The sequence below is a fragment of the Cyprinodon variegatus genome, unplaced genomic scaffold (assembly GCF_000732505.1).
Source record: "Cyprinodon variegatus isolate N-32 unplaced genomic scaffold, C_variegatus-1.0 Scaffold1434, whole genome shotgun sequence".
In the NCBI taxonomy this organism is placed as follows: domain Eukaryota; kingdom Metazoa; phylum Chordata; class Actinopteri; order Cyprinodontiformes; family Cyprinodontidae; genus Cyprinodon; species Cyprinodon variegatus.
In genome coordinates this window covers 86,753-107,606 of record NW_015151887.1, presented here as the reverse complement: position 1 = coordinate 107,606, position 20,854 = coordinate 86,753, and the positions used below count along the sequence as shown (strand labels likewise).

Below are 20,854 nucleotides of genomic sequence, written 5' to 3'. Positions count from 1 at the left end.
CCCATAGGGCGTGCAGGTGGAGCAGTGGTTAGTGCGCACGACCCATGTACGGAGGCCTTAGTCTTGGGGTTTGACTCTGGCCTGTGGTCCTTTGTCTCACCCCCTTTCTTGTCAGCCTACTGTCAGAAACTAGTGCCAATAATAAAACCTCAACCCCACACTGCTCCAAGAGAGTCGCACAATTGGGGATGGCTCAAATGCATTCCCCATTGTGGGACAATAAATGAATATGTTCTAAGGATGTAAATAAATAAATACATTTTAAAATTTTAATTTGAGTAGTTTAATAAGACTATTTGCCAATAGAATGAGTGCTTTAACTCTTAAACTAAGAGTGAAAGATGATATGGACTTGAAATAAGGCAATGCAGTAGTTTATTCTTATTTTATATTTAGATTGTCTTCTTCCATTGGCAAGTGTCTCACTTACATCCTCAATTCAAGAAAAAAAGCACTTATTTTAAGAAAAATGACTTATTTAGAGTTATTTTTTCTGGTATTGTATAAATGTGGACTTTTTTTCCCTAAATTTGACCCAGTTCAATGCAGGACATTAATGTGACTTTTGGGATGGTGGGACATATGTGAAAAATGTGGGATAGTCCTGCCCTAATCGGGACATCTGGCCACCCTACCCTAGAATTAACCCTTGGGGAACTCTACAGGTGGTTTTGTGGTCTTTAATGTAAAGTTACCTTCGGGACCTTTCCTTCAGTTTCCATTTAAACCAGTCCAGTCCTGTACCAGAATGGCCGACTCAGCTTTCCTGGCACTCTAATAAAAAATATTGAACAACAGTGTTGAAACTAAGATATGTTGATATCAGCCCTGTGGTTCTTCCAGTCTGTTTTTATAAGATATCTTTGATCTACTTGACAAGAGCGCTCTCGTTACTTTTAACAATAGAGGCTGTGTTTCTGAAGACAACTTAATTAATTAAACGTGGTTTTAATAACCATTCTTGTTGTAAGTTTCTAAGAATAAACAGCACCATATCCCCGCTTTCCTCTGATAATTGGATTTTTTTTAGTATATTTCACCTTAAAATCAATTGAAATGACTAGCTATGTCTATCATAGCTCCTTTAGGTTGCTCTGACCTAATAGTTAATCAAGTGTTCCTTTTTTGATCACTGAGACAATGTGAAAGTTGAATGTTGTTTCGTTTCAGTCTGAAGTAATGACAGACAGGGTTGGTGAAGTAGATAACAGTACCTCCGACACACACCAGAGGGCAGAAGATCTGCTGAAATTCATTAACAACATCACCATGGACATAAATGGTGAGAGAGAACCGAGATGCACCTTTGTACACCTGTTCGCCTATCAACCACAGGCTGGTTACAAATAGGCAATTGTTTGGTATTGCTTCCTTCGTTCTGCAGCGCTGCTGCGCATGGCGAACCAGTCCCTGAACGAAACAGACGGGGAACAGGATGGGGAGGAGCAGCAGAGGAAGATCGAGGAGGTTCAGGCCATGCTGAGGGAGATGAGGTACAGGAGCTGTGTGGGTCAAAAGAAAATGGCCGACAAAGAGAAGAGCGAAGCAGAGAAGTGTAAGTTCATATTCCAGGCTTCCAATCACTAAAGCAAAGACTTTAACTGCTAGAATGTGGTGGTTTGATTCATTAGACTTTCTGATTAATTCCTGTGATCTTTGTGTTATTTCATGACTTTACTTTGTGTGCAGGATTTACAGATTTATAGGGTGTGATGAGAAATATGGCTGAAATAACATGATGTCATTTTGAGCCAAATCAACAAATAATGGGTGAAATTATAATAACTTCTAACATATTTCTCTGAATCTGTCAGTGTTGGATCGTGTTAACAAGGAGCTGGTAAACCATCAGGAGGAAAACCTCAATTCATCCAAGGCCATCATGGACCGCCTGCTCCGTTTCCTCTCTGACATAAAAGACCTGCGAGACGCTCTGAACGAGGCTGTGAACAACACCGCCAGAGCTGCAGAACTCAACAGTGTCAATGAGAACACTCTGGAGGAAAACAAGGTGAGAAGTTCTCTAAAGCCACAAAAACAAAGGTGGGTGAGTGTGTCTGATGGCTGCTGTGTTCTGTTTCTCTCAGAGGAAGGCTGAGGACTTGCTAATGAAGCAGAAGGAGGTGAATGACACCATGGACATGGCCGTCGCTGACGTCACTCAACTCAACATGCTGGCTCAGATGCTGCAGGAGTCCAAAACGGTTAGAACAAAGAGAACTACAGAAAAATAAACATCCCATGATTTGAATGTATCTGTTATTTTTAGTCAAGATGCATCTTATGTTGCACAGTTTTGTATTTTAAAAGTAGCTCTGAGATATTCAGATTTCTACCCGCATAACCCAAACCTTCATGTTTCATGATGCACAGAAACTAGAGCCTCAAAGAAGACATTAACTCCGACCTTCCTGTTTTGATGAATGTCTTAAAACTGTTCCTTTGTTTTGTTCGGTTAGTTTTAAATAAGAAGGCAAATTCATTCTGCAGCTAAAGATCTCAGAGGATCAAAGATATTTTCATATAAACCATGAAAGTCTTTCAGTTCATTGATAAATGTGGGGCTGTTTAAGGCAGATGCTTTATTCTTATTCCTCAGGAGTACGAACATCTGGCAGCGGAGCTGGATGGAGCCAGGCAGCCTTTGGCAAAGAAGGTGCAGACCTTCGCTGAAACCAACAACCTAATCCCACTAGTGGAGAAGGCGGAGAAACACGCTGAGCTGCTGAACGAGTTAGCCATGAACTTGACCAGGTAGGGACCCTCAGTGGCTCCAGCTGGAACGGCCCTGTTAGATATAGAACACAGTTCCAGAGATCGATAAAAGGAGGTTAATCTGCGACGTGTTTCCATTGCAGTTTGGTTTCAGAGACCAACAAGGACCCGTCTGTGGATTTAACAAAAGCCTACAACAACATCGTCAACAAGATCAGTGCAGCAGAAGAGGCTGCGAGGATGGCTGAGAAGGCCGCCAATGACACCCTACAGGTGCAGTACCCACACACACAATTGACTTCAATTCATTTTAATAACTGCATTTAAAACAAACCTTTTTTGTCACACATCACTAATTTAAACAGAAATAGGCAAATTAATAAATACCACACTCACCCTGCTTTTAGGTAGTGCGTAAGTGGTTTTATTTGTTCATATCTGGTGCTGCTCTGAATCCTTTTAGAATATAAAGAACCAGGACCTCGGAAAGATGGCAAGCGCTCTGAAGAACCACAGCATGGACCTGCTTGATGAAGTCAAACAGCTGGACGATGAACTGAACAATAGTAAATGCAGTGTTTTGGACATACACTTTCTTTTTAAAGCAGAGTTTCCTGAATCTGAATTTTTAAAATTGGCTTTTCTGCCCTGCAGCCCTGAAGGCAGAGCTGGACGACGCTCAGAAAAGGCTGAACGAAACCAGAGCTAAGCAAGATCAAGCATTAAAGGATTTGGAAGCAATTCAGAAAAGCCTCAACTTCACATCAAGTACGCACATCCAACATGTTAAATCAGTGTATCTTTGTAAAACTACAACCATTTAATCAGGCTTCCTTTGATTATAGATGGTAGAACAGCGGGTAGAAATAACTCCTCCTGTGACTAACCAGACATTTAGGCTCTTAGAAACTGATCTTTTAAAGATTCAAAAAAGGGTTGCTAAACTGCACATGCTAGATATATTTTTGTGTGCAATAGGTGGGCGTGTTGTGGGTGATCTCTAACAAATTACTAACATGTTAGTTCCGCGTAGAAGATTACATGTCAGTTTGAGAATGGCCTTAATAACGGTTATGATTAAATAAGTAATAATGATAAAAAAATATAATGATAACATTAAAGTGTTGATGATTTTTTTTGTCTCCCAAAATGTTAATACCGATGATCAATGCAATAATTTCAAGGGAACCCAGATAAAATACTTTTTGCGTAAAACAGTATTAAAAAAAGATCTACCATTCAGAGGACTCTAGAACCGCTCAGTGACTGGAGGAGAAATCCGAAGCAACATATAGGTTAGAACGACATTTCCCCCACTGAACTATCGCCATACTTCTATGACAATGTAAACTCGGTTTTGCATTATATGACCACTTTAAGAATATAGTAGATCATCTCTTGTACAGCGGGCGAGGATTTAGTTGAAAGTCATGTTCATTTAAAGTATTATATACTAATTTATGTGTTATCAACTAATAACTGATTATACTATCTGTACCAGAGGCGTAACAAGTAGTGTTTCCCCACCCTGTGTTTACTACCAGGGCTGCTGCAGTCATATTAGCCGTCAGTTTCAGTCAGAGTCTGACTCTGTAGGCTAGAGGTCCACTTTGGATGGTTCTAAACTGTGAGGTGTGAGGCCTCCATATTCCTCAGCATCACTACCCTCTCCTGAGCTTAAACTGGCTGATAGTTCAACCACACAATCCAGTTCCAGACTGCACACAGACATGGTTTTTGGTGGCTATTAATCACAATGCTCCTGCTGCGCTACTAAATGCACGATATTTGTGTTAAAAAAAATCTTGTTTGATTCATAATAACTTAGAACCACCTGATATGTCCTGCTACATGATTTTAATGCAAAATTAGATCAGTATCGTCAACACTTTAGATATAATTTATAGTGCACATGCTGCAGACAAAATAATAAAAATACAGCTATCAAAGTTAAATAAAAAAAAAATACAATATAGAGCATGGGAAAGTTGTGTTTGTCTGTTGATTGATCACCTCACCCATCAATCGCTCCCTGACAGAAAAGAGCTGCAGTCAGATTTACAGCAGATGCTCTAAACAAATTCTCTCAAGAGCAGCTTGATCCAATACATTAGCAAAACAAGGCAGGCCTTGAGTAATCGCATAAAAAATAACAATGATCAGTGCAAAGTCTGTTAAAGAACATTGAGGGAGAAACAAAATCCTTCCTGCCACGAGCAAGATATGCTAAATTTCAAAGAAGTAGAACATTAGCAGAGATTAAGAATATACAATAATGACAATTGTTGAGCAATTATTGAGCAGAAAATGGCAAAAGCACACAAAATTTCAAAATAAATGGCAAAAATTGACCTAAATCCTAAATCTTTCATGGTTCAGAGAACTTTTATGTGACATAAATTATAACTGCAGTTTTTTCCAACAATCAAAAGTGATATAATCATACTGTTACGATGCTGCTGTACGTGTTGGTGGGTGACTTTTTACAAAAACGACTTTATAGGTCAATAAAATGCAATACTGATAAACAAAAGTGTGATAAGGTGCTAACAAATCCAAAAGTGTTCATTTAATAATTGCAGAAATAGTCTGATATTTTTTACTGTAAACTGTGCTGTGTGTGTTAGTAATGAATCAGTTATAAAGGAGTGAAAACAAGCGACTCAGTTTTAAATCATTCTTGTAACTTTTCAGTTTTGTGATAGATCTTCAGTTTCATCTTGTGCTGTTTGTAATTCTGACGTTGGAAGCTCCTTTGTTTTGTTGGATATGCAGATACGACCCAGCTGATCAATGAAGCGAAAATGGCGGCGAATGAAGCGAACAGCACGGCCACCAAGGTCAATGGCGTCTTGGATACAATGAAAGAGCAGCTGGACAAATGGCAGCAAACTTACGGCAACGTCAACTCCAGCAGCGATGACATCAACAAGGCCCTGATAAATGCCTCAGAAACGGGTGGGAATAACGCTCTCTCCTCATAATGTCCTTTCATTAGGTCCTTCCTTCTTGATGTAGTTTGTCTAGTTAAATGAATATGAATTATTTTCTATATAAATGCAGTATATTTGGTTTAGGCCGTTCAAAGGCATGTATTAGAAATTCCAGAAAGTAAGAGAGCATTTATGTGTCATGATTTTCTTAAGGGATCTGACACGCATGCAGTAAACCACTCAGAGAACCAGGGTAAAGTTTTAACAGGTTTATTGATAAGATCAGCGGGGGTTGGATTCAGGAAACTCGGTGTACTGGTGAACTGGAACTGGAAGGGGGATCCGTGGGAACTTAGAACGATGACTTGGAGAGACAGAGAAAACGGAACTCACGGTAGTAAAGAAAATTTTCTTCCAAGAAGCCAGTCATTGTGGGTTTATCCAGAGGAAGAGACTCTTGGAGGGCGGACAGGTTTAGACTTGGTTGGACCCTGAGGAGCTATTGAGTGGACTGTCACTCCGAAATCCTGGGGGACTTGAACAGAAGTTGTGTAGGTTAATCCCCTGCTCAGTGTGAGACTCAAACAATCTTTCCAGGGGAAGAAGGCCAAACATTCAGCTTGCAGGATGCCTTCCTGCCGAAAAGGCAAAGACAAAAAAACCAGGTTAGGCTCAGTGAAAACAAAGACTCAGCAAAGACTCAGACATAGACTCAGCAAAGCTCAGCTTGGCTAGGGGAACCAAAACTGGCAAACACTCTGGCGCCGAGGTAGTGACAGTCCATGGCTCAAATAGTCCTCAGTGATGAGTCAACCAGCCGCAGTTGTGTGAGAGGACTAACGAGAACAGGGCACCACCTGGTGGTGGAGGGAGAGAAATACACAAAAAACACAACCCACACAAACTGGATTCCTAACATTATGGAGCCTATAGCCCCTATAGGCTCCATAAATGGTTGACGTAAAAAAGTAGCAATCAATAAGCTGGTTATAGCTGGTTATAGGTATTATAAATCTTCTTAGTTACAGTCGTCTCAAATCTTTCAACATTAATTCAGAATGCTAAATATTTAAGCTTTTATTGAACAGTCGATAGAAAAGAAGGGGATAGATTCTTTACAACCTACAAGATTTACATCTCAGAAGGACTCTAGAGTAGTAGCCATTTACAATTTCCCAATTTTCCTGGTTGGACTCTTGGCTGGTCCCCTACAATTCCTTTCTACTAAAATATTATTTCTGTCATGATTTGTGGATGTTAAGATCTAAAGAGAAGCTTTATCTCCTGGTCAGACCCTGTAATTCAGTAAAAGGGTGGAGTCAGAGTAAAAAAAAAAAATGTGCATGCCCAGGAAAAGGTCAGTGGCTGGAAGTTGGATGGGATTTTGCTGGGAGCTGCAGGGAAGTGGGCATCATTTGGCTGGCATTTGACTGGGAAGGGCCATTTTGCTACTGTAGTAATTACATTAGATTCTGTTAGTAATCACACCTATAAGGATACATGATTTAATTAAAGAAATAAAACCAAAGCAGATAAAGGAAATCCAACCTGCAACCTCTTCGAGAGATACTCTGAATGGGTTGTAGCATAAACATTCAAGGAAATATTCACTGATTTAGTTTTATTAAAAGGAAAAAGCGTCTCACTCTGAAACTCAAACATAAGAAACTCAAATCACTGTTTTACTTTTTTTATTCCTCACAGTTCAAAAGCTGGAAGAAGATATCCCGACTCTGATGAAGAAACTTGATGATCTGCAGAATTATACCGTCCAAATGCCAAACATCTCTGAGAACATTAACCGGATCCGGCAGCTGATTCAGGAAGCGCGCAGCGCTGCCAACAGGGTGCAGAATTTTTCCTGCTTTCAAATGATTGATGCATTTAAAGCAGGCCCTGGTGAAAAGTTTATTGACCTACCGGTACAAATTTTTTCACCCCTCCAGGTGAGCGTGCCCATGAAATTTAATGGAAAGTCTGCAGTTGAAGTTCGTATGCCGCCTAACCTGGCTGACCTGGCTGCCTACACCTCCATGAAGTTCGATATCAAGCTGCCAGAGGCCAAGCGGAAAAAGAGATCCACTGATGGCTCAACAGCACAGCTTGTCTTGTTCCTCGGCAACAAAAATGTACGACGCAGAGAGATATTTTATAGATAAGCAGGAAAAAAAGCATATTGCTTTTATAATATTTACCATGTCTGTTGTATTTGCAGTCCAGTAAGGAGTTTATGGCATTGACGTTAAAGGAGAATAAACTGCACTGGTATTTCAATGTTGGAGGAGAAACTGCTGAAGTGTCTGATGAAATCAAAGTTACTGAAAACTTCATCGAAGTTTTCTTGGAAAGGTAATTATAGCTTCTCTTCCTTTGGTCCAAGCTGAGCTGCTAATCAGTGACAGATGGGAATTTTCAGTTCAACTCAACAGCTTTGTGTTCTCTCTGTGTTTCTGGGATTCATTTTCAGAAATTATCACAAAAAAAAAAAATAGAAATAAAAAGTCTGAGCTCTTTATTCTCCATGGAGCACTGAGAAACCATTGATGACCTTTGACAGGGCTAGTCAGGCTCCAGACCACTTTAGACTTTTTAGACCAACAGTAAGATTCTTTTTATTACCTGTAAAGGTGCCTTGGATGATTCCTGTTCTGATTGAAGAGACACATTCATTTTGGTGAATGATTTTCAAATGCTGGTTATCCATTATTTTCACATTTATGTTGTTATTTGATCTACTTGAATCTTAATCTCTAACCTTTTTAACAATCTTTGGAGAAAAACAAAGACTAAATCAATCCCAGACTTTCTCAATCCTCCACTTTATCAATACACACACAGACTTGGGCTTCACCTAAAATAACTTTACTTATTGTTTAATCTGTCAAATATTTTTCTGATTAATCAGAGAGTAAAATGTGCTTCATAGGATATTTTTTTAATGGAATTTAATTTGAAGAATTTGCAGCTAAAACCAAGCCAAGCCTTTCGAGGTCTTATGATCAAGCAAAAGAGTTTTTTCATCTCAACTGCAAAATGCATGTGTATTTTGTATCGCTGTGGCTTAATGTTTGCTTTAAATTAGTTAATCTTTCAGAAACAAAAATTTTAGAGCCTGTAGGCTCCTCTTAAAGATTAACCAATTACTAAATTATTTTAGATTAGTATTATTAAATAAATCAAATATTAATATGTAAATCATAGTTAATCCAATCAATTGTTTCAGCCCAAATAATGACTATTAAAATTGGGATCATTTAGTGAGACATAAAGATAAAGTTGCATTTCTCTTGGCATGTATTGCAGTGTTTAAGAGATACTGTAATATTCTCTAATCTAATGAATATTTAGGTATTGAATAAAAGTGAATTAAGATTGGAGCTTTGAGGAACCCCAAATGTGATTTTTTTTTTCTTTTTTTACCTTCTGCCTAGATTATGAATCATTTTGGCTCATCTCTTGTCATAGAAATTATTTGAATTAATTGGATTTTCCACATATGAGCCAAACACGGCACACTTTAATAAATAAACAACATTTTCATCCTGTTCTTTTTAGAATTAAGCAGTCAGTATAGGTGTACTTAATCAACGTTTTACTATATTTTTGTTTCTGTAGGATCCTCCAGTTTGGTCAAATTTCCATTACATATGTTGAAAAAGGGGAAGAAAGGACCAACAAAGAAAATGGGGAGGCTAAAGGTGATCAGGGACTGCTCAACCTCTTAACCACGGGCACCGTCTTCTATGTTGGCGGACCCCCAGATTCTTTCCAGGTAAGTAAAGATGGGCTAAGGGCTTTACTTGTCAGGTTAGACTCACTGTTGTTAGTGCAGCCAAAAAGCAAAGAAAGTCATGTTTAGGGTTACAGGAAGTATGAATACTCAACATATTAAATATGTAGTGAATCTGAAAAATTATACCTATGAAATGGATGAAATGGAAAAAGAATAATTTTACACCATTAAAAAGATAATTGTGTATAATGAGAAACTTAATTTTGCTAACAGTATGTACAATGGTTGTTATACATGCATTTTGCCTTATTTATTTTTTGCCGTAAATAGTTTAGGATGTCTAACCCAAAGGACAGAAACTATCTTTATTTTCTTCGAATTTATTTATCTTTGTTTGTTTGTTTGTTTGTTTCTGTCTTTCTTTGTTTATTCGTTTGTTTCTTTCTTTCTTTCTTTCTTTCTTTCTTTCTTTCTTTCTTTCTTTCTTTCTTTCTTTCTTTCTTTCTTTCTTTCTTTCTTTCTTTCAGCTGCCAGCCCCATTTGACAAAGCCAAAGGATTCGAGGGATGCATTGTGCTGGAAACGCTGAACAAGGAGGTCCTCAGTCTGTATAACTTTGAGAAAACCATCCAGCTCAACACTGAAACGGACAGACCATGCGTCAGGTAAAGAGCAAATGATTGAACCGCAGAGATGTCATCAATGGGAGTTTTCTTTGCTTGAAAGGGAAATAATCTTCATCACTTTTAAGCAAAAAAAATGTTTTTTTTTTCTTTTTCCTTATGTTATTCCTTCGGTTATTTTTATTTCTGGTACTTTTAAAGCTCTAAAGTATTTTACAATTCAGAATCTAAACTAATTGCCATTATTATTACAGATGACACTGAAAACTTGACCACATTTATAAAAGCGTGATTTTCTATAGGTTTGTTCTTGAAGAAAGAACTGTGGATGCACATAGTATGAGGTGTAGGTCATTACCAAACAATTTGAAGTCCACCATTCCACCCTGTTTATGATTGATCTCAAACAGAATAGCGTCTGCTATTTTCCCAGCAGTGAAAGAATCAGTAAATTTAGACCTACCGGTAAGATCTGAGGATTGGACACATAAAATCCCAATGGAAAGAGGAATCCTGCTTTCTCTATTAAGAATGTGGAACCAGGACTTGTATATGTTTGGAGAGAAAGAAGCTTTATATGCCTTTTTATCTGGATCTTTGTGCAAATTATGTACAGTAAAATATGGAAATATCTATTCTGCATATACTGATCCCTTTGGAAGAAAGTTATCTATCACCTCTCAGGAGGTGGAAGAAATAGAGTTGTGAGTTAGGCAAAGGCATTTTTCACACCTGGCTGAAGGTGTTGTTCAATGACATACAGTTTATTTAGTTGCAGACGCAGAGCTATCTGCGCAAACAGATCATGTTTAAAGAGCAGGGAGGAGGCTGAGCACACCACCGTGCAGAGAGCAAGCTGACATGTATTAAAACGAGTGTGCATGAGATTTAAAGGCTGTGGATGTGTCTCACATGCTCACGCCGTGCGCTGAAGCTGGTGGCACAAAAATACAATGTATTAAAGCAGGATTCTCATACACTAAATGTTTTACTGGGCTATACTGTATAACTGTAACTCTAACCTTAACCTAAACTCCCACCTTAGTCTTACACCTCACAGTTTATCCCAAAAGTTGTTCTCACTCTGATGCCAAAGCAGGAGGCATCCATTCCAGGCTTCTAAAGGCTTTCCAGAACGGTTAATTCAGCTAACATTTTTTTGGTTGGACTGTGGGAGGAAGTAAGAGTACCCAGAGAGATCACAGACATGCACGGAGAGAACAGACTAAATCTATTAAAAAAAAAAAAAAATCCTGCAGCAGCTCCACTGTGCAGCCAAATTCTAATTGTTTCTTTATTCATTGTTGGATATCATATCTTTAAACAGGACCCCACTGAGACTGAGCCGACCGTGGGTGACTGATGGGGCCTATTTTGACGGAACCGGCTTTGCTGAGATCGTCTTTAATAAAGATAATGTTTTACGCTTTGAGCAGGAATTCAGACTTATCTCACAGCAAGGAATTATATTACTATTAAAACATCAGGTAAAAAAACAACATCCTCAGCTTTCTGTAATTGCTGTTCATCAGTGCCTGCCTTGGTGTTTGAGATATACTGAGTGCTTTTGTATGTGTTTCCTCCATCAGATGCAGTTCTTTTGCATGGCCGCACTTCAGGGAGAGATCCATGCTTTCTATAACTTCAACGGTACTTTGGTTGATATGAAACCTAAAGTAACAAAGGATTTGCTGAAGATTACTGATGGTAACTCAAAAATGGTAAGTCTGACATTTTTTACCTTATAATGTTTTACTAGCAGCTCAAATCAGCTATTTACAAACTCTTTAAAAACATTTTCTTTCTATTTTGCTTTGGTTAAGATGATCAGTTCTTTTACTTGGCAGAATATTGGAATCACTTATAATGGTGACCAATACTGTAAGATGTAACCCATATAATTACCGTAATTTTCGGACTATTAGCCGCACCTGAATATAAGCCGCAGGTTTTTTTATGTCTAACACAAACTGTCTTGGGCTCGCAATGTCCGTCTTTCTAGCTGTCGTTCTGTCTCGTACCAGTCGCGGTAGAAGTCTGCTTCCGGAGGACCTCCGCGTTCCCGCACGAGCGGCTACCGTACTTGTGTGTTGAAGCAAATGCGACGTCAACATGGTGGATGGTAAAATCCATAGATTTAGGTATTACCCTAGTGGAGGCTAGGTGGGGCGACATTGGCGTTGGATGTTGGAGTTTGCCCTGAAATCGAAGGATTGACGGTTAAAGCCCCAGCTCCGACTTTCAGTGTCATTGTGTCCTTGGGCAAGACACTTCACCTGCATTGTCTACTGATGGTGGTCAGAGGGCCCGGTGGCGCCAGTGTACGGCAGCCCCGCTTCTGTCAGTGAGCCCCAGGGCAGCTGTGGCTACAATGTAGCTTGCCACCATCAGTGTGTGAGTGTGTGCTTGAATGGATGAATAAATGTAGTGTAAAGCACTTTGGTCAAGTCTCCTAACTTGAATAAAGGCGCTATATAAGTACATGCCATTTACCATTTAGTGGCCGTTAGCTGTAAAAGTCCATAGATAAGCCGCATTGTTATATAAGCCGCAAGGTCGAAAAATTCGGGAAAAAGTCGCGGCTAATAGTCCGAAAATTACGGAACTATATCTGCCTTTTAGCACTTCATTTATTGAAATGTTAAAACAAAGTATCGCACCATAGATTAAATGCAATTATCACAAGGTCTTAAACGACCAAGTTAAAAACTGGTTTAAGTTTAACAGAGATAATATTTTTCTGCAACAACACTAAACTCGGACCCTATTTTTTGTTTTTTATCCTCTAAAGTCAGACACCTTTCTATTTCACACGGCATCTTGCTGAGTTACCATTATAGATGCAACATTACCTGAATGAAAATAGTCATGAAAATTGTTTGATATTCTTTTTAATTTATTTGTTAAAAGTAATTTTCTGTTTGTTTTGCTTTTTCAGCTCCAGGTTTTCCTTGTTAGCAGCACTAAACAAGTTGCGATAAAGCTAAACACTGACTTCATCTTTCAACAAACTTTAACTGAGAAATTACCCGGGTTTGACACGACATACTATCTGGGAGGAGCACCAGAGGAAGAGATACCGGGCAGGTTTGTGGAACCTCATCAGACCATCACTTTGTTTTGAAAAATATTCACGTCGGTGGGGATGGAAGTGTATAACGAGCATAATGCTGCCTGTGCCGTATATCATTGTGTTTAGTCATTTTAACTAGAATGGATAGTTTTCTCCCTCGTGTTCTTAAGAGTAAACCAGCTTCCACATTTCTGCTTTAGAGCGTGCCATTCTCCCACCACAGTTCAGATTTGTGAAGTGCACAGCTAAACATGTTCTTAGACCTTAAAACTGGTCAGTCAACGACATCAACACACCAGCAGACTTTATTCAGGAGGATTCTGTCTTTCTCATAAACTGTCTGGAGATCAAACATGAGCTTGACAAAAATGGACAACAAGGGAGTTTGTGACCAACCTTTATAGGGTCTGTTCCAATAATAGCCACAAGGCCAGAGTGACTCTTTTATCATTAGTTTGTAGTTAAGTGTTCAAAATCGGACAAATGTATCCAATCTTTAGATTTCAAGCCTAAAAAATGTCAAATGTTTGGAAATTTTAAGCAGCATCTTTTTGTCTCCTCAGTCTGAAGGCGCTGTTTTCAGAACAGACCTCCATGAAAGGCTGTTTCAGGAACATCAAGACCAGCAGGGGTTTCGTCACTCTGTCCAGCATGAAAACCTCTGGAGTCAGTTTCGGCTGTGATGACGACCTGCTGGTAAAATAAGAACCTTTTCAGTTTTTAACAGTTGTTCAAACCTCGAGTCCTTCAAACATGATTCTTACAGTGCTGTGAATAAATCATGCTAAATATTCAGGTAACAGCTGCACATGTCAGTATGTTTTTTATTGGGACCATAAGGCGACAAACCAGCAGCTTATATTGCTTGAAAAAAAAAGTGGAATCCAAATTTTTTGCGTTTTTGAACTTGTTGCAACTAATTGCGATTCTTTAAAATGAATTGTGTCTTTTCTTTCTTGCTTTGCTAGTGCAGACATTGTGGTTTGTGTTGAATAGAAGCAGTGGAGGACCACTGGTTTAGCTGTCGTATGTTTCTGCAGGTCGTTCGGGAGGCTCACTTTAGAGGTCAGAGCTACCTGCAGTTAGCCCCCACATCTATCAACAACCTGAAGAACGACTTCTACGCCAGCTTCAGCTTCAGAACAGATGAGAAGGACGGCCTTATATTGTACCACAGGGATCAGGTCAGAGTATAAAACGTGATTCCTTTTATCTTTCCTTCTCCTCTGTTATTCTGCTCTGCTTATTTTTAACCCCTCTGTGGCTGCAGGAGGCGATCTGTCAGGTCTCTTTACAGAAGGGCCACATTGTGGTGAGGGCTGCCGACAGCGAGGTTAAGACTCAGATGACGTACAATGATGATAACAGCCACAATGTTGCCTTCTACAGCAACGTTAACGGGTAAGATGGCCAGGGAAGGTGACTGGAGTCGGAGCTGCCAACTATCATAGCATTAAAGTTGCAGAAATAACACATTAATCTTGACTTAGACTTGTGTCTTAAGCACTTAAGACATGAATTAGACTCGGCTCTTCTGGCTGGAAAAGTACTTCCTGTGTTGTTTAGTCGGAAGTTTTTTATTATTTTTATTCATAGCTTACATGTGAACCTTTATACTATTTTTAATCGGGAGCAAAAGGTTTAAGTGTGATTCTAAAAATAAAAAACCTCTAAAAACCCTCCAAACCATGTTGAGTGACTCATATAATACAAGGAGAGGGAAAAAAAGGAAAAACAGTTCTTAACTTGGTCATTACGAAAAAAAAAAAACAACAGCAACACTTTTTTATCTCTATTGTTTTATTTTTTTTTTTTTTGTTTTCGTAAATCATTTGCCTATTGGTATAACTTAAAAAATACATTCCATTTGATCAAATTGCAAAATTATATAAAGCAGCCAGTAGATGCTGCATTAATTGCATGTTAAATTAATTTATGATATATTTATAAGGTATATTTTGAAATTTTGATGTTATCATTTAGGCCTAAAGACACAAAGGAAGAGTTTGAACTCCTAACCTACAATATTTCAGTGTTAGAGATGCACCAATCCAGTTTTCTTCGATTCGATTGAATGCAGATACCTGGGCTTAGAGTATTGGCCGATACCGATTCAATCCAACTGTTTAATGAATGAACCATATATCTTGGCATTGAGTGAAGTCTTTAGCCTCAACATAAACATTGTTACAAAAAAGGTAACAAATTAACACAGATATAAATGTACTTTATGTTATATATTAACAAATGAGCGGCACAAAAAAATAAATAACAGTTTTATGTAAAATGCAATGCCAGCTAATAACTCAATATCACAGCCGATATCCAGGTATCAGATGGGTGTGTCCTTATAAGAAGGGACCTAGATGTTGTGGATTTGATGATAAATTGTTTGTTTTAGGTGTCAGAAATCTGACTTGAAATTAAAAACCTTAAAAACCCCAATTGTTTGCCAACTGTGGACGTGCTTCTTCCACAGGTTGCGTCTGTACGTGGACGACATGCTGGAGAAGGGGAGTGGCAGCAAGAAGCCGAGCAGCAATCCACCTGATCCTCCAACTAGTGTCACCTTCCTGGGAGGATCACCTTACCAGAACCTCAACAATCTTACAGGATGCATTAGTAATGTCTTCATAAAGAGGTTAGAAAAGCTTTATTTCCTCTAAAATTCTGGCATTTTGGTATGAAAGTGCATTTCTCCTAACAGAAGTCTTGTATTGATCTTTTTAGTTGACACTTAGTGTTTCGGATCACCTAAAAAATTTCAAATAAAAAAAAAAATCGAGGAAATACAAAAATAGCCTCAAATGGTGGTTATGCCACCTGGGCAACTATAAATTAAGATCGAATGACCTCTGAACATCTAAGAAAGAAAATGGTATTAACAGCTTGGTAAAATATATCGACTATTCTTGCATCCAACAGCACAAATGACCAAACAGTTCTGGACTTGCTGAAGGCTAAACTAAATGTGAACGTCCCTCTGAGCTGTCCTGCAGCTAAAAAACCTCAACAGATCATTGCTACTCAGCACAAACGCAAACATAAGGTACTGCAGGCTGCATACCAAAGTTCTGCTCCTCCAGCTGCCATGACATCCATTAAACACGCTGCTTCCTCTCAGGGCAATCAAAAGAAGCCGCCGAAATCTCGCAGTCGCAGTACCAGGGAGTCCTGCCAGAGGGAGCTGTCGCACCCTGAAAGCAGAGCGATGCACTTCAGCGGCTCTACCTACAGCTACCAGAGACAGGATTCTGTGATGATCAGATCCATGTGAGTGTAAACACAGATTAGAAGAACCGTTGAGGTGGACCTCCATGTTTTGGTCAGTCAGGAGGTGGTCCATCCTCTCTCTATGTTCAGATGATGGACTGACTGAACAGAGATCTGGGAGATGCTCAAAGCGTTGGGGGACCTTTAGACTTTTCCACAACCTTCTCTCTGAATTGCATGCTGTTTTCATTGGTTCTCATCACGTTCTTTGTTCTCTTATGTTCTCTGAGGCCAGGAACAGAGCAGTCGGGCTTATACAGAGATTAAACACCTCACATTAAAGACTCTTTTTAACTGAGAGGGAGGAGTTAGTATGGAGGCACCAAACTTTTCTTTTAGGAGAGTACAAATGCATGCCGCACTTTTTAGATATTTACCTGTTTATTATGTTTTCCACTCACCTCTGAATTTTACACAACTTTATTCAGTCTAGATCAGTGAAGTGTTTCGCTGTAATGTGACCAAATTCAAAAAGGTTTAAGGGAAATGGATGGTTTTCAAGTTATTGCTGATGGTCTAAGAGGCCCATCAGCAGGCATTTGGGCATCAGAGTCAGACCTGGGTAAAGGTAGAATTACACTTACATGCTGTGGCCTCTTTGGCCTCCAAGTTCGACTCCAAAGTGTTGGTTTGACGTCCAAATTCTGCCATTATACATTTCCCAGCTAATATTTTCATTTCAAGATTACTGCATGTATACTCACCTGTTTATTGTTAAAAGAACATCATTTTTTTTCTCCCATTTTTTTATTTTCTACTTCCTCTTTAAATTTTTAGATGTTTAAATTCTTTGTTCTTTACATGTTTAGACTTTAAACAGGATTTTAAAGACACCCTCATCCAGATATATAATACAAATCGTCTTTCCGCAGCTCTCACCTGTCCTTAGAGGTGAAGATCAACTCCTCTGATGGCTGCATCCTCTACGCAGCCGGCAGGCGGCACGGCGGACCGGTGATGTCGCTCAGCGTCTCAAAAGGCCACCTGTTGCTCTCAGTAGAGGCAGCAGGGGTCAAAGTCAAAGTTCGCAGCCTGAACAGATACAACGACGAGCGGTGGCACCCGGTGAGGTCACAAAATCATGTTGGTTTTGTTGTTTACAGCTGAAAAAGTTTCAGGGCTCGTCAGGGCAAACGGCACTGCTAATTGACTCCTGTAAGTGTTTTTCTTTTCAGTTCTGGGTTGAAACAGTTGATGTCAAAAGCCATTCCAAAACAAAAAACAATCCACTGGACTTTGTTTCCGTGGAATGACTATGACCTGGATGCAGGCCCGGCTGGTAATCTGTGATACCGAGCATTTGCCCGGTGGGCCGGTCCTAATTTCAGCGTGTGAGGGCCGGTCCTCCTTAAACCTACCGGCCCCAACACTTACTCTCCGGCCGAACCACCTATCTGTGACAGTAAATAACTCAAGGAGATCAAGAAGTAATGCAATGTTAACTATTTATACGATGCATGCATTTATATAACCCTTCCTTTTCATGCACATCCTTGTGACGGTTGGCGTTTGGTGTCATTTTCTATTTCTTCAAACAGTAAAATAGGTGCAACAAACTAAATTATAATAAAACTAAAATGCTTTCTTTAAACCAAGCTACGTTGTTAGAATATTTTGCAAATATATATTGCAGTGCATGATGGCGTTTTGCATCTAAACATTTCCCATCTTACGTGCATTGTTGCCAGGTTGGGATGTTTCCCAATCTGGCAGTTTAGAATAACCGTCTATGGGTAAAAAATGTTTTTCTTTAGATTTATGGCCTAAGAGATTAATAGACTTTGGTTCAAATTGGGCGAGATTTCATATATCCAGGCGGTTTATTAACATTTTTTGCCTGGAAAACATGAGTCAGTGACATCTTGCAACACTGCTGATTATGTTGTAGAGCTAGTATGTGTGAGTGAGTGGGTTTCTGACTGGATTTGTGCATGTGTGGACGTTACGCAGCAGCAGTCACTGTTGCGTCTGTGTTAATAACCAAAGCCAGTAAAACCACTTTACAGAAGTCTTGGTTGTCGTTCCCAGTCCGAGCCTGTCTGAATGACGAGAATCTTCAACAGATTTTAGAAATTGCATAGCAAAGGTTCCCACACTTCCCTCTCTGCAGACACATATTGCAGTTTTACCGGAGGAAGCCCGAGGCGCTCTTAGGCCAGCCGAGAGACATCATGTCCTGGGCCGTCCCTTGCGCCTCCTCCTGGTGGGACATGCATGTAACACCTCCTGAGGGAGGCTTTTAGGGGGCATCAGAAAAAGATGCATGAGCCACTGCAGATGACTTCTCTTGATGTGGAGAAGCAGCTCCACTCTGAGCCCCTCCTGAATGACTGACTCTCTAAGGAGGAGCCCAGCCACCCTGCAGAAAAAGCTAATTTCAGCCGCCTGTATCCTAGATCTCGTTTTTTCGGTCTTGATCCAGATTTCATGACTGCAGGTGAGGGTGGAAACGTTGACCACGACAGACCAGTGCAGCGTCTAATTGTTAGTAGCAGCTGCACCGATCTGTTTATCGATCCCCTCTCCATTCTCTCCTCACTTGTGAAAAGGTCCCAAAGATAATTGAACTCCTCCACTTAAGGCAGGAACTCTCCTCCTGCCCTTCAGTTTGGAGGAAGCGTTTGAGATTTAGAAATCTCTTACAGGAGAAATTGTGAAAGTAATGGGTCAGGACTGTGTTCACCAGATGTTTCTAAAGTTCTCTGCTTCCCGTGTCTCTGCAGGTTTTCATAAAGCATGAAGGGAACAAGATCATTCTGACAGTAGGTGGCATCAGCGTTCGATCTAAGAGGATACCTGGAGGCAGCAAGATGCGGATCACAGGGCCTTTATTTATTGGAGGAATCCCAGCCTCAATCAAGGTCTGATTTAAGTTAATTTTAGTATAAATACATAGTTCACACAATTTTCCAGCAATAATATTGACTTTAGAGTAAAACAAAACCAGGAGGAAGTTTTCTCCCCTTTTTAAATGAAAAGCAGCCAATCAGACGTCAGGGTTTCTGTGAGTGCGGCTCTAGCCCCGCCTCTGACTTTTTAAATTAGTTCATGGTGTGCTTCAGTGCAGAATCAATTGAATAATTTATTAAATTGTAAAATAATTATACTCAATACTGGAAATAAAATCAACATATTTAACAGAGGACCATAAAAGTTACTATTTATTTACCTTAAATTTGTATTTATTTCCAGTTTTAGGAGACTAATGACACATTTAAATAATTATTATATAATTTATAATGAAAGCAGAATTAATATGTGTGTGAGGAGCAAGTATGTATATATGTTGAAGAATATATGTATATGAGAATATGTATCGTACGGGATAAAATGTGTATATGAGTATGATTTATGGCTTGTACTGCCCCTCATATAAAAACGTTCTTTTTGCACTTTATCAAAGCTCATTTTTCCACTTCTGTGGGGGTTTTAAATTCTAGCCTGCAGGCTGTGATGGTTTCATCGGATGCATCAGGGATCTGAAGCTGAACGCAGTCCCTGCAGGAAACCCAGCTTACAGTCAGGGGGTGGTGCCCTGCTTCCAGAACCCTCTACAACCTGGAGTGTACTTCTCTGGGGAGGGAGGACACATGGAAATAGGTAGGTACTATCCCTGTGTGTTTCGGCCGTTGTATTTTTTTTGTCTACGTTTGAGTGTAGACTGATTGAAGTGTCTCCGCCTCCTGGCAGACAACTCTCTGGTTCTGGGTCGGGATTTTGAGATCCAGCTGGAGGTTCGACCCACTTCAGACTCTGGGCTGGTGTTGCACGCGGGAACTTCATCTGACCAGTACATGAGCTTGGTGCTAAGCCAGGGGGAGGTGAAGCTATGCTTTCTTTAACCAATAAATCAGCTTCAGAATAATGCATTGAGTCTTTATTGTCTAATTTTTCAGAGTCCTAAAAAACAAACCTAAAAATAGTGTGTTTGTGTGTGTAGGTGATTGTTTCCATAAACAGCGGCAAAGGGGAATTCTCTACCTCTTTAATCCCTGAGGAGCCTCTTTGTAACAGGCAATGGCACACGATCAGAGGTGAGTTTAGACCATCAAATCATTTTCTGCATCTTTTACCGCTCCGTCGCATTTTGTAATGCAGATTTCTTCTCCAGTGGTGAAGATAAACAACCTCCTGCAACTGCATGTGGATGGAAGCAGTGAACAGACTGTGGGCCCGAAACAGAGCCGGTCTGCCGGAGCTAAAGCTACCGTTCACCTTGGAGGCGCTCCAAGTGAGTACAATATCACAATCCCATCAGCCGTCCAAACCATTTTAGCGTTGTCTGTCTCCAAAGTTCCTGTATCTGAAGTCCTTATACTGACCTCTGCAGTTTATGGGGGGATTTAGGTTGTCATCTATACTGTAAAAATGTTGAAAGACACACTGGAAAAACGTTCTAGAAAAAAGTAAAAATTTCTTACATAAAGTGTATTTACACTTAATTTGAGTAGTTTGCCAATGGAATTATTATGTTTATTATTAAAATAAGATAATATATATATATA

General features: G+C 39.6%; 1 protein-coding gene across 1 annotated transcript in view; it reads left to right on the top strand.

Moving 5' to 3' along the window:
• lama5 (laminin subunit alpha 5) overlaps positions 1 to 20,854 on the top strand; it is a gene marked incomplete at its 5' end in the record, with an annotated part of 70,020 nt that overhangs the window by 46,801 nt on the left and 2,365 nt on the right. The window contains 29 exons of the mRNA XM_015403039.1: positions 1,171 to 1,282; positions 1,385 to 1,555; positions 1,815 to 2,011; positions 2,088 to 2,204; positions 2,600 to 2,754; positions 2,859 to 2,988; positions 3,179 to 3,281; positions 3,370 to 3,483; positions 5,491 to 5,673; positions 7,353 to 7,495; positions 7,595 to 7,777; positions 7,864 to 7,997; positions 9,264 to 9,420; positions 9,909 to 10,045; positions 11,331 to 11,490; positions 11,593 to 11,724; positions 12,942 to 13,090; positions 13,640 to 13,772; positions 14,117 to 14,260; positions 14,347 to 14,477; positions 15,556 to 15,717; positions 16,002 to 16,125; positions 16,201 to 16,349; positions 17,222 to 17,414; positions 19,073 to 19,210; positions 19,790 to 19,949; positions 20,040 to 20,170; positions 20,290 to 20,383; positions 20,461 to 20,580. Of these exons, the coding sequence (XP_015258525.1) occupies positions 1,171 to 1,282; positions 1,385 to 1,555; positions 1,815 to 2,011; positions 2,088 to 2,204; positions 2,600 to 2,754; positions 2,859 to 2,988; positions 3,179 to 3,281; positions 3,370 to 3,483; positions 5,491 to 5,673; positions 7,353 to 7,495; positions 7,595 to 7,777; positions 7,864 to 7,997; positions 9,264 to 9,420; positions 9,909 to 10,045; positions 11,331 to 11,490; positions 11,593 to 11,724; positions 12,942 to 13,090; positions 13,640 to 13,772; positions 14,117 to 14,260; positions 14,347 to 14,477; positions 15,556 to 15,717; positions 16,002 to 16,125; positions 16,201 to 16,349; positions 17,222 to 17,414; positions 19,073 to 19,210; positions 19,790 to 19,949; positions 20,040 to 20,170; positions 20,290 to 20,383; positions 20,461 to 20,580 (4,156 nt within the window). The remainder of the gene's footprint in view (positions 1 to 1,170; positions 1,283 to 1,384; positions 1,556 to 1,814; positions 2,012 to 2,087; positions 2,205 to 2,599; positions 2,755 to 2,858; positions 2,989 to 3,178; positions 3,282 to 3,369; positions 3,484 to 5,490; positions 5,674 to 7,352; positions 7,496 to 7,594; positions 7,778 to 7,863; positions 7,998 to 9,263; positions 9,421 to 9,908; positions 10,046 to 11,330; positions 11,491 to 11,592; positions 11,725 to 12,941; positions 13,091 to 13,639; positions 13,773 to 14,116; positions 14,261 to 14,346; positions 14,478 to 15,555; positions 15,718 to 16,001; positions 16,126 to 16,200; positions 16,350 to 17,221; positions 17,415 to 19,072; positions 19,211 to 19,789; positions 19,950 to 20,039; positions 20,171 to 20,289; positions 20,384 to 20,460; positions 20,581 to 20,854) is intronic.